The sequence below is a fragment of the Sander lucioperca genome, chromosome 13, assembly GCF_008315115.2.
Source record: "Sander lucioperca isolate FBNREF2018 chromosome 13, SLUC_FBN_1.2, whole genome shotgun sequence".
Lineage (NCBI taxonomy): Eukaryota > Metazoa > Chordata > Actinopteri > Perciformes > Percidae > Sander > Sander lucioperca.
Genome location: NC_050185.1, coordinates 7,683,993 through 7,697,665, shown reverse-complemented (window position 1 = coordinate 7,697,665; position 13,673 = coordinate 7,683,993). Strand labels below are relative to the sequence as shown.

At 41.8% G+C, this 13,673-nt stretch overlaps 1 protein-coding gene across 3 annotated transcripts in view; it reads left to right on the top strand.

Moving 5' to 3' along the window:
- Positions 1-13,673, top strand: part of abr (ABR activator of RhoGEF and GTPase) — a 144,823-nt gene that overhangs the window by 39,627 nt on the left and 91,523 nt on the right. The window contains exon 1 of one of the 3 annotated variants that reach the window (XM_031310736.2): positions 8,651-8,720. The exons of the other annotated variants lie outside the window; for them this stretch is intronic. Coding sequence (XP_031166596.1) covers positions 8,666-8,720 — 55 coding nt within the window. The 5' untranslated portion in view covers positions 8,651-8,665. Of the gene's footprint in view, positions 1-8,650; positions 8,721-13,673 lie in introns of those variants that run through there. 3 annotated transcript variants of the gene reach the window in all.

The window sequence follows — 13,673 nt, the reverse complement described above, 5'->3', positions numbered from 1 at the left end:
TGGCACACCGCCGCTTCTGTTATTTCTTCATCTGTTGTTTGGTCTGCTGCCGTTATCGTAGTCAAGTGGCACCGGCACCTGAGGTTTTTTTTTGTTTTTTTTTCACTGGCACCTGAGGTATTAGCGATATTTTCCTCGGCATGACCCGCCCTACTCTGCCTCTGATGGGCTCATCAGTCCTCATGCCTAAAGTTAACCAATCTAATCAGTGAAAGCAGCGAGTACCAGCCAATTAGAGGCAGAGGAGGGTGGGTCATGGCTTCACTATCCTTGAGGAAAAAATGGGCAAAAGCACAGATATTACTGAATGGTGCGCATCAGGGGGGATTTAGAAGTGGGTATACGCAATGCTGACTGAAAAATAAGTAGGTATACGCCGTATACCAGCGTATACCCTGGACTACACCACTGCCGCCGCTCCTCACAGCTCTTGACACCACCTTAGTTAGCATTAGTTAGCTTTACTGTAAAATCAAGTCAGTTCAAATTGTGGTGGGATGTCCTATTTGTTGAAACGGAGAGTGCACACACTGAAATGTAACTGTATTTTTGGGTCTGAAACACTAGATAGGCAGCTCTGTCGTAGAATCTGTGGATTATATCTATACAATAGAATGAGATTAGGCTCAATAAAGAGAATATATTTCATGATTTCAATGAATGAATACCGTTGGAAGTAAGTTAGTATTAGTAAGCGGTAAAAATGTTCTAAATCTCTTGTGAAATTGGATTAAACTTTAAATTATTCCCAGAAGTGATGGGATTTCTTTCAATAGAATTCACTCGCAGGCCCAGCACCCTTGATGTTCTGTTATTATCAGTTTATTGAAGGTGACCATGTTGCATTCACACCTCTCATGCATATACATATGCGCATAGACTCAGTAACCTGTATTTAGTGCTTTTCCTACCTGCCACATCCTGCATTCATGTGAAATTCATGTACTTGGCAGTAGTTCTTTTTATAGCATTACTTTCATATACTGTATTCAGCATTGCTGACATCATCAGTATATGCTGTACAGATCAGTGCAGCCTGCAGTGGATGGCTGGTTCAAGTGAAGCCCGTCAGTGTACAGTTCCTCAGTCATCACAGTTAAATTATGTTTTTCATAGACCGTTAGAGGCACAGGGGAAATGAGAATAACTACAACAGTGAATCCAGGGATGCTATGTTTTTTTGTTTTAGATGCTTCTACAGGGCCGTAAGGTTGTGTGTTTCTGGGAGAGTTTGCTCCAATGCCAAAAAACTAATCGATTTTGGAAACAAACTAGTTTCAAAACAGTTTCTCCCACAAATCCCCATACAAAACTTGACTCCGTGGTGCTGCAGAGTGCCATGCTGATATTTTATTAAAATGCTTTCTGCTTAGCTAATCAAATGACTTCCCAATGAACCAGTGAAGTGGTTTAGAGAATGTCTTACACATCTTCTTGAATTCCACCCTTGACTATTCCTTGTAAAAGACTGTGTTGAGGTCGACGGTTGTGCAACAGACATCTGTTAACAAAATGCTTCACCAACGCCACTGAAAGCTTCCTTGTCAAATACAATTCCAATTCAAGGCTCAAAACAAACAGACTAGATTGGAATCTGTCATTGTGCAGCACGCCTTTTCTCTAAACATGCTATCTCTCTGTGTGCACATGTGGCTGCATGTTCACTAGCATTTGTCAGCAGTTGTTTGAGGGTGTGTGTGTGTGTGTGTGTGCGTGCGTGCGTGCGCATGAGGATGAAGGTGGGCGTGTCTGCGTATTGATCACTACCTAAGCTGGATTGATCACAGTTGCGATGGCTCCTGGGGGAAGCAGCGTGCGGTAAAGAACACAGTCTGTTGCTCCACATCTGCCTCTCTGTTTGTTTTCAGCCAAACAGAATGTTTTTTGTGTGAAGAGGAAGACTTCAGCGCTCCTGATGATTCTTGGGTCTGGTTCACAGATTTAAAAAAAAATCAATTAAAAGCTAATGAAGCAGCTATTCTTGTGCTTAAACTGCGGTTACACCAACTGGCCAATTCTGAGTAATTTTTATAGAACGTCAAACAAATAAGTCTATACAGTCACCAAAACTCCCCTCTTCAATTCATAGCTTTTAATTTTAACCATCTGCATATGGGGGGATTGAATTGGTTTCCAGTGATGCTATGCTGCTGCTAGGTTCTGTCCTCTGAGTCTCATGTCATGTTGCTGCTGTTGAAATACTTTGTTTATGAGTGGAGTAACGGGCCCAGGCTGTAAACATAGACCTTCATAAAGGCTTTTAATTTCCCCAGTGTCGCCTCCTGATTGATGATCGCAGGACAGGGAGGTGTAAAAGCATACATGTACTCAGTCAACACACACACACACACACACACACACACACACACACACACACACACACACACACACACACACACACACACACACACACACACACACACACACACACACACACACACACACACATATCTGCCAAGCCACTGATGTACTGTCATGCTGTCATGGCTCCACAGGACCAGGATGACCAGTTGCTGAGCAGGAGACTTCAGGAGGCAGCACTCTGTCTTTTTGTTTTCCTTCATCTCTCTCCGTCTTTTATCGGGTCCTGGGAGAATTGGATCTGTTATGGTTGAGCTCACTTGCAGTACATCTTTTGAGAGCGGCACTGAAGATGCAGAGGAATATCTTGTCAACAACCCAGAGCACACACATAAAAACACAGGGTACACAGTAAAGGAAGTTGAATTACAGACATGTTGAGACTTTCACGCACGCGCGCGCGCGCACACACACACACACACACACACACACACACACTTATTTTTACAGTCCATGGTCCTCCCCAAAGAAACTTGGAAGGTGCACGACAGCCCTTGCTGCACAGCACACATCTCTACTGTAAAAACAAGTGGGTGTTTGTGTGCGTGTGTGTGCTCAGTCTCTGCAGCCATGCACTCTATACAGAGGCAGTTTGCAGGGCTGCTTCCTGGGTCCCACACAGTGTTGTCTGGCTGCAGGGCATGATGTAATCTCTCCGGTTTAAAAAAAAAAAAAAAATGCTGACCAAGGCAGCACAATTCCCTGATTGGATTCTCACACTGCAGCAGCAACTTTTCCTTCACCTTACTTTATTAGTTTGCAACTTTGCACAGCCGGTCCAAGCTCCTATAGATGGGCAAGGGAGAGGAGGATGACGGTACACAGTAGATCATGTAGTTGCCGAGCAAGGGGAAAACTATTTGCATGTGTTTTTTAACTTTTTGATATTAATGAATGTCTGTTACATTCAAGCCATTGCCAAATGAGTTGCTACAAAGCTAATTAAGAAGCTAATTAATCAGCTCCACATAACTCTCTCTCTGTATTTCTCAGTATGGCTATGTTCAGAAGATTGTGGTGTCTGGCCACTTTCGGGCGCAGAAGCTCGAGTGAAGATAATGACCTCTTCTGAAGAGTCCACCATGTTTTTTTAATCCTCTGCGTCCTCCTCGTTGCTCCTTGGCTACTAGCAACTGCGTGGGGGGAGGGCACGGTGGCGGTGCACGGTCATGGAAGGCTTGTAGTATGTGGATGCGCCGACAGTTTTGTTGTCATTACTTAGAATTCCAGGGGCGGCAGAAACTACGCACTACAGCTGTTAATCAATTTGTATATAGAGGTTTCTTGTAACATTTCCATAGCTGCAACAATTTGGTCTATTTATCAATTAGTCGATTGACGGAACATGTATTTATTAATACTATTTGGAAAAATTTTTCCACTTTCTCAAATGTGAGGACTTGCTGCACTTCTCTTTTTATATATCATTGTAAACTGAATATCTTTCATATCAAGATGTCACCTTGCACTGTGGAAAAATAAAACCGACATTTATTTCACTGTTTTTATAGAGCAGGCGATTTATCAATAAAATGATAGGCAGATTATTTGATTATAAAAACAGTCGTTAGTTGCAGCCACACACATTTCGAGACTGCATTCATTCGTGGACATTTTAAGAAATTTGAAAACAAATTGCATTGACACAGAGGACACAAACCTTTACATGCTGTGTGCACACTCATCATTAGATCAACACATACAGTAGTATTATTGCACCACACAGAATACTTACACACTGCTGTCGCTGCCAGCCGCTACATTATGAATTAGAGTTGATTCAAAGGTAGGCATGAGAAAATGAGTTGTCTCATGCAGGTACAGTAGCTGTGCAGAGGACGGCTACATTTGCATAGCAACATATCCTTGGTGTTTTTCATGTTTCCATGTAGCAGAATGGTTGGCAGTTGATGCAAATTGCTTCTGTAATTCTTTTATTGCAGAAACTTTTGCGTATGCGCGTATGCTTTTGTCTAACATTCACGTGTGCCTGCTGTTGTCTGTGTGATGGATGCCTCTGTCAGTCCCAAGTAGCCCAGTGGACAGGTCGGCTGTGTGATGTATGCCTTAGCAGGTTTCTGTAGACCCGCTTAGCCATCACATCACTGCCCATGCCATTTACCCCATGCACACACAACCTGCTCTTAAAAAGACAGATAAAATAATAAATTTTATGTGTGAGCATAAAGGTGAGAAGCATTTCCGTTGAATCTGGCTTCTCTTCAACGGAATGCTCACTTTAATTTATAGGGGTGTACCGATACATCATTCTGGATCGATATATCGATTCAATGATTAAATGATCCAATATCATCGATGCAAAGTACAAATATCGATACATACAGTATGTTCTTTAAAATGTGCCTTTATTTTGAAGTCCCCACTTTATATTCATTCTTTTTATTAAAACGAATAGTTTTTCATTTAAATGTCTGGAAGAACTCCGTAATAAAATTGTTAAATCTTTAGTTACTTTTTGTAAGTTGATATAAATGTAGATGGTTGGGTTAAATGGGCATATGATATTGTCTCATATCGATTGACATCAGCAAATATTGCCTTGTTGTCCAAAGAATCAATATAATATTGTATGGTGATATATAACTTGTGATTTAGACCGCTAGTAGTTAAACAGCTGAGACTGGCCTGCCTGCCTGCCATAGTGTCTCTGAGCAGGGGTCTGTCCGTGTTATGTTGCCTGCCCAGTGTGGGTGTGAGGAGGCAAAGCAGCACAGGAGAGGTCACCATTTTTTAGTTCTCCAACTCCGTTGAACGTTTTTTTTTTCTTATAATCTGGCACGAGTGACCAACAGGAGTGTGGTAGGAACTGAATATATGTTTTAAATAGTAATGACACTGCCACTCAGTGAAATTCAATTAAAAGCTGAGCCTCAGTCCACTTATCCCCTCTGTATTTTATTGAGAATGTTTTTTTTAAATGATGAGCAGCAGTAACAGGCATGCAGGCTGTGGTCACATGAACAGAAGGGCAGCACAGAAAGGAAAGCTGAAATGGGAGCCGTAATGTACATATAGATATGGTATGTTCACAATGATGGATTTAACTTCTTTTGTGGCAGGTTCGAAGTCAGTGTGTGCCTAGCTGGAAGGGAGCAATCCATATTCTCCCTGCAGGGGTTTATTGTTCAGTGTGGAGGGGTGGTGGTGGTGAATGAGGGAGTTTCAAACACCCCAGTAGACAGTATTCTCTCTGTGGTCAGTGGAACCCTAGGCTAGTTTATGACTCATCCTCATCAGCTTTAAAAGTTTCTCTTGTCTCCTGGTATAAATAGTGCACTTCTTCCAGGAACACTGGCTACCTCCCGACATGACCAAACAGCTTATTGGCAAGCAGGAAGCATTTGCATCAACTTGGCCAGTTGTCATGGCAGCCTTTGTCCTTGCCATGGAATAGAAGGCCGGTTATTGCGAGTGACAGGTGGATTTAGAGCTGTCCGTCGCTTGAGGTTAGCAGTAAGAGTGATGTGAGCTGACATTGGGCGGAAGTCATTGGGGGAGTGAGTGGGTGGCGGGGTAGCAGGCATGGGACTGCAGATTTAACTGGATGGTTATGCAACTATATTTGGACTTTATCAGGGATGCAACTAATGGTTGTTTGGGTTAGTGCAAGGAAGCACGGAAGGGAGGGAGAGGGGACGGGATGAGGAGGAGGGAGGGGCGAGCTAGCCTCCGTTTTGTTTGAAAATACTTCGAACGTCAACAAGAAGTAACGTCACCCAACATCGCTTAGAGCACCTTTAAATAAAAATGACTCTAAGCGATTATTAAAATAGTTGGCGATTAATTTAATAGTTGACAGCTAATCGATTAATCTTTAAAGCGCTAGACTTTATTACCCAGAAGGCATAGCTGACTATCACACAGCTCAGCGGTGGCTCTCAGAAGAACCTCTGAACTCTCTCTGTCATGCGTTGTCTCTCTGCTGCCAGCAGTCAGTGGTGAAACTCAAATCAGAGGGTACTTATGTATTGATGAAATGCACATCATCATGGGTTCTTTGGTTAAATAACGGTCTCTAAACACTAGCTTCGAATTCAGTCCTTCACCTCTGAAGGATCTGACAGGAGGTTTTGGAGGTTTTATCCCTTTAACCACAAATAACATTACATCCAACATTATCCAAAGCATATCACAAATTATTTGATTTTTCTAGGTTACAGATAGGGACCTCAGTTTGTGTCAGTATATGAAAATCTAATTGCAGATAATTGTTTGATACAGGCAGTCTATCTCAGAGAACATTTCATCTGCTGCTTTACATTTTGTCAATGTAACCTTATTGCTGCTTGGCAGTGCAGCTGCAAGCAGGGAGAAACTCTTGTAGTGGGAGATTTGAGAGTCTGCTGCTGAAAAGTGTTGCATTCACATGCTATGTTGTCTAAAAATCTAACAGACAATAACCAAACCTTTTTTTAGGTGTCATACTGTAAGGACATAATTTACGTCAGACCGCTGTTCTTCATTTATTAAAAACAGACTTTATTTAATGCTCAGGCATTTATATTGTTGCTCTGCACTGTGAGGAGAACGTTGGCAGCAGTTTCGGATAAAAAAAAAAAAATCATTTTTCTGATTTGTTTCATTGTAATCGCTTTGATCCCTTTGTAATAAATTTCTAATACCACAAGTGGAACTAGTTTCTTTGAAACTGCTGAGGTAGTTTTCTACTCACAAGGCAGATTTAAACACTTTGCATAGTCACGTAGACTTACTGTATGCAGTCGCTGAAGTGAGCAATTCTGCAATTGCAGATGTGTGTGTGTGTGTGTGTGTGTGTGTTTTTTACCCCGTTTGAAAGCTTTTCCAGTGCAAGCCATTCCTTATTAACTGGAGCCTCATTGATCTAACGCACAAACCAGAGCCTATGAGTAATTGTGTAGAGTATGTAGAGCAGTGAGAGTGTAGAGTATGTAGAGCAGTGTGAGTGTCTGTGTTGCCTTGTGGGCTGCACTAATTTCCCTAAGCATTATGTGGGGTGCAAAGTGGGTCCAGAGAGAGAGCGAGAAAAAAACCCTCAAATACATGAGACATGGTGGTGTGTTTGGAATTAAAAAGAATTAGTAGGAATAAAACATCAGTGGAGATTTCAGGTTTTGCAGTCAACAATTATTTTTATTTTTTTTAATTGTTACAGGGGGTTGAGATTCAAGGGGAAATGGTAGTCGGTATTAATTTTGTCAGTTGAGATATCTGTGTTTGTAATATAAGCTATAGTATCTTTGCTAATGTGACTTTAGTTAGTAGCTGGTAGAGTCACTGTTCTAAGCAGCAAATGGGAAAACAAGTGTTAGAGCTTTCATAAGGTATTTAAATCTCCAGTTTAAACCAAGCTTTTCAGCTCCTTGCAGGCAGTCCTGCCTCTGTTACAGTACATCTATAGACTTTTTTTTCTACTTCTGGATGACAATGTTTGTCTCTTTTTTAATGGACAGTGTACCATTTACATTTACAAATGAGTCTGTGGGGGAGAGTTGTTTTGGTGCCTGGAAAAACCCAAACCACATATTTAAATAGTCCTATGAATAGTTAACCACAGATCAGTTCATCGCAGTAGGCTTGCTGGATTAATAGACTCTTGCTGTGAAAGCTTGAACATGATTTGAATAATGTGAAAACTCCACTAATGCAGCAACATGTGAGTTTCAGCGTTTGTTCGGGCAGTTGGCTTTCCATTACAGGATGTTGTTTGACAAGTTGTTGAATTACTGAATATCTGAACCAGAAATCCAGTTCTGGTTGGTTCCTCATAGTACAGTACATGGAGTGCACCTAAAAGTCATGCAAATACACCCACACTATTGATTTCTATGGCTGTGTGACCCATAAACCATAACAAAACTGTCTTTATTGGCCAGCTGGGAGGTGACGTGACAATATTCAGTGGACAGAGAAACGTGTTGATGCACTCAAAGCATTTTATACTTCTCACATAGTAACTGCTCTTTTTGTGTGCGTAAGTTTGTTGCTTCCTCTTAGGCTGCGGGTATTTTTGAATACAGCATTGTTGCCTTCATTTGAATGAGTGCTATCTGAAAGTTTTATAACAGTGGAGGTAGTCAGTGGCAAGCAGCTCCAAACCAGCTCTTATTTTCACTCCTGTGGCAGAAGAGTTGAGCACGCTTCTCAGTTGGCGTTGTTGAATTTGAGTCAAAGAAACAGGACCAGTGGGACTAACATTGTGACATAATGTTAGCTGACTGCCTTGACATGAACGTGGATGGCAGCCAGTGAAGGTGTTTGTGTCAGACAATGCACACACACACACACACACCCCAACGCACTCATGGCTTTCTTCTTCGAGGCTGCGTGTCATATCCGTTCTCTCTTCTCCAGCAATGGTAAGTCTGGTCGGCCTGTGCTGACTGTGTAGTTTCTCTGGTGTGTGCGTGTGTGTGTGAGAGCATGTGGGTCGATCTTCACAGCCTCATGTAGGTCCACTTCACTGTAGTAATGTGCCAGATCGAGGCTGTATTGATTCGTCAATGGGATCTTCCTACTCTGCCCGTCAGTCTTTTTTACTTGACGTTATCTCCGGTTTAATTACATGTCATGTTGAGCTTGTTCCTGTTTTACTCCTGTAAAATGTGTATGTTTGGGGACCGCTCTATTGAACAGCAATAACACGTTAGCGTGGTGAATCCTCACCACAGAAGGATTCCATCTCCATGGACAGTGCAGCATTGATTTTTACTGTTTGTCAGGGGGGATTGTCAGGGTGCATTAGCTGACTGAGGCAGCCGACATTTCAGCCTGTGAGGATGTGCGCAGCTAAACATGTGCACGTGTCGAGTGTTGTGACTGTAGCAGGGTTTAGACAAAACAACACAACAGCAATGCAACCAAGTCATATTATAATATCAGAGCTTCTGTTTCATAGTTTGTCAATTGTTTCTTGTCTGGGAAAACCGGTCTTATTGAACCAATTTGCCAAAGACATCTGCAAGCAAAGAGCGGAGGAATATTTTCATTTTCAGTGAGCTTTGTAAAAACATACTTACTTACTTTATAGATTATTGGGAACTTTGTATTCAAAAAAGGAGTGTAGAACAACAGTGCTGCGACAGACATATGTAGACAACAAGACTCCCATTCAGACGATAAACTATTCTTTATAATTATTAACAGGATGGGAAACCACAAAAAACACATTTGCGCAAAAAGGAAATGCTTTATTTTGAGACCCTTTCATTATCTTTACGTTACCTCTAGTGAATCAGCGGAGGATTTTAGCTTGTCAGTTATTCAAATAAACCAGTGTTTGAGGGGTGAATCACTTTTTGGTTAAACTGTCGTACCTATAGGCGTAAGAATGCGACATGCGAGGAGGGGTCCCAAGGAAACGTAGCTTTGTTTTCTGTGGACACGAGCCCAGAGGGTTGGGACACACTGCTCCACCGCAACTGAATGAAACATTCAAAACATGCACTGAAACATCCCACTGCTGTCAGCTTCAACACAAACACTCACACAGGTTGTCCCACTGTCACAGCTTTCGGTTGTAAAGCTAAGTGTTTGTAACCTTTTTGGACAGATGCTGTTCCTATATGTTGAATGGAAATATTCTGTGACCTGAACATCAAGAACTTTGAAGATTTGTGATTGTGATACAATTGCTTACCGTCTTACATATTACAGACAGTCTGTCCTCTGTAGATATTACCTTTGGATGTAGGCTTCTTGAAAAGCATAGCATAATCTTTTGTGAGCATTTAGCAAAGAGCATCACTATTATTGACTGTAGACTCATAGGGCCCTATTTTAACGATCTAAGCGCACGGCGTGAAGCGCATGGCGCAGGTACGTTTAGGGCGTGTCCAAATCCACTTTTCCTAGTTTGACGGTCCGTGCGCCAGACGCATGGTTCAAAAGGGTTGTACTTAGTGTCTTCATTAATTCATAGGTGTGTTTTTGGCGTAACATGCAATAAACCAATCAGAGTGTCATCTCCCATTCCCTTTAAAAGCCAGGCGCGTTTGTACCTTGGCGCATTGCACCGTAATTTTGTAAATTTGTAATCTTTTGCATGTTTGTATGCAGCTGCGCTTCCCTGTGTGTGTGTGTGTAACAAGCATAGTGTGCACGCGCTGTGCATAAGCCTAGGCGCGTTTTACTAATGCGCTGTTAAAATAACAATGAAATGCTGCGCTGTTGACTTTAGACCAGGTTTTTGGTGGTCAATGGCGCGATCACTTCCCGCTGCCTCAAGATAGCAATACGCCAAGAATTCACCTGAACACACCTCCCTTTAAGATCAGCACGGCCATGGGCGCACAGATGGGCGCAGGTGCATTTGCTATTTAAAAGACGCGGGCGCTGGGCGGTGAAACGGCTTAAAATAGCAAAGATACTTGCGTCGGGCTTTGCGCCACGCTGCGCCGGGTGCAAGATAGGGCCCTTAGTCTTGTAATAGTTTTGTTCCTTTTAAACTGAACATGTCACATTTTGGAAAGGAGCCACATCTTTTGTGTCATTAATTTAAATAAAAGCAATTTGTCAGATGCTTTGTATCAACAAAATTGGATTCTCCTCCCTGTTTAGCTTTACAGCCTTGATTTTTGATAGATCACTACCTTTTAAACCCCCCACTCTCTGAGTGCCCGTCTTCACTTTTTGGTGTTTAAGACAACAAATGTGTTGACCTGCATTATAAAATGTCCTTCTCTTTTTACCACTCTTCCTCTTTGTTATCTGATGGCTTATATAGTGTAACCCAATCAAATCTACACAAGTGTCCTGCTGTTTGACTCCATACTGGAAACACGTTAGGCCTCATTCACCAACCGTTCTTACGAAGAAATGTGTTCTTAAACCCCACTTACGATTTACGAAGATTCTGACATTCACTAATGTTTTCTTATCTTGGATTTGTTCTTAGCTAAGAACAAAATCTACAAACACTCAAGAGCACTCTTACGCACTTTTGAGTGATGACAATTTGCTCCAAATAATTGGTTACTGCATTTTATTTAATTCTACAGTCGTTTACAATGATAGTATTGTACTGTAATGTATTTTTGATCATTTGTTGAAAAAAAAAAAAAATCATAGTATGCAAAGAAACACTAACACTGCAATATACATCAGCAATTAAACTGATTAAATCCTGCGTTACTTGGTGATTGATCGCGCTATTTATAGGGCCAAAATGGAGTGGTTTTAACTTCGTTACATTTTGCAGCAATTATCTATACTTTCTACTCCACTACATTTCTACAAGTTCCGTTACATTTTCTGATCAGTTTTTCCCCCTGCCAAAACGTCTTCCTGACCAGTGAAGTTTGGGTGCCATAGATATATATGGGGCACCGCCGATCCTTCATCGTCTTCCAAGCCGGCTCCGGTGCTCCAGAGCCCGGGTGCTTCGCCGCTGACCCTCGGTAATACAGCCTCCGGTAAAAGTTTTTTATTATTCCCGTTTTTAAATCATAGTTGCCTCTCCACAGCGTGGTTTACTCCTCCGCCAGGCAGCGTAAGACGCGTTCATATCTTATTTATTTGGCTGGACCTCTTCACATCTCCTCCCCATTTTCGCTGCTTCACACACTTTATTTGCTTACTTGCATGGTTAAAGAAAATAAAACGGTCTTAAAATACACCCATGAATAAAACCAACCGCATTCAGATTCTAACAACATATTTCCGTTTTATGCTGGTTAGGATAGGAACTTCTTTTAAAAGCCAGCAGGCCTTGTTTGTGGTAGTGGACATCTTCTACTTTTACGAAAGTAAATATGTCTCTGGTTATTTGTACTTTTACTTAAGTACTGAGATTCAGTACTTCCTCCACCACTGATATTTACAAGTCATCTGCGACTCCGACAATTATCTCTTGAATGCAGTCCGCTTCCCAGGAGGTGCACAGGAAATGTCATGTCCTTATATGGGAATTTGCGGGGCGTTTTCTTATGCTAACTAGGAACAACTAGTTCTGAAAGTATGCATACATTATATATACATGTACAAACACAGGATCAAATAAAAGAAATAAAGTAAAAGAAAGAAAGGTTGCTCTTCTGAGAAACCATAAAACCAGTTGACACAGTCACCAAGAGAAAATCAAGCATTTTAAGACATTCTTGATAGGTAAGACAAAAATGTTTGCCAAATTTCGTCAAAGGTTACAGAGTTGAGAGAGATATTGTATCATACTTTCTCCATATGTAGCAAGTTGGACATCTCTGCTAGCCAGGTCTTAAAAGAGGGAATATCCTCGCTTTTCCACAATGTCAAAATATTCCGTTTGGCAATAATCATGCCATATTGAACACTTACTTACACTTACGATGTAGGTGGTGCAACATTTTTAGATGACTGGTCCTGCCGAAAACTGCAGTACATGGGTCTAGTACAATATCACAGTCCTAAACATTGGAGAGGTATCTCTCTATCTCTCTATCCATCTCTCTATCTCTCTATCTCTCTATCTGTCTTGCATTAATATGGCTAATCAGACATAATAAGTAGAAATAATGACCACTCACACACCAAATTGCACGCAGAGAGATTCCTTCACACACAAAATTACTCTGTTATCAGTTTAACACACAATGCATACAAAGCTGATTAAATGTTACGAGGCAACGCTGCTCGTGCATATGTGTGCACACTGTAGGCTGTGTATGAGCCAGAGAGCCGAGTGTTCCCATTTTCTCTGCTTAGTCTTCACTGCTCTAGCTCTGTTCTTCAGGACCAACTGCCTCCCTGCTCAGCACAGCATAGCAGGGACTGTATTTCTGAATGATTTCCGCTTGCTGCCTATTGATATTTCTGCAAATAAAAAGTAAATGTGGCCTACATCTTTGTACAGTAAAAGAGGAAAAAGACCTCGGTGCTTGTGTAGACATGAGTGCTTTAAGTGCCCCATATTAGGCTTTCTGTGCTATCCGTCCTTCCTTCCAGCCTTCCGGTGAGGATTTGGGGGCACTAGGAGTGCTGTGACATCGGGTAAATCTTTTAGCTAACAAGAACCGTTCTCAGTTTTTTTTTTTTTCTCATGATCACGTACACTCGCACAACTTTAGCAGATTGGGACAAACTAGCATGTCAGGATGCCAGAAGGTCTACAGAAGAGTCAGAAAGGGAACAGATGGACGAGAGAGAGAGAAAACAGCACACTCGCACGCACGCACGCACGCGCGCGCGCACGCACACACACACACACACACACACACACACACACACACACACACACACACACACACACACACACACACACACACACACACACACACACACACAGTGCATCTCACTATCTTTGTGGGGACCCGTCATTGACATAATGCATTCCCTAG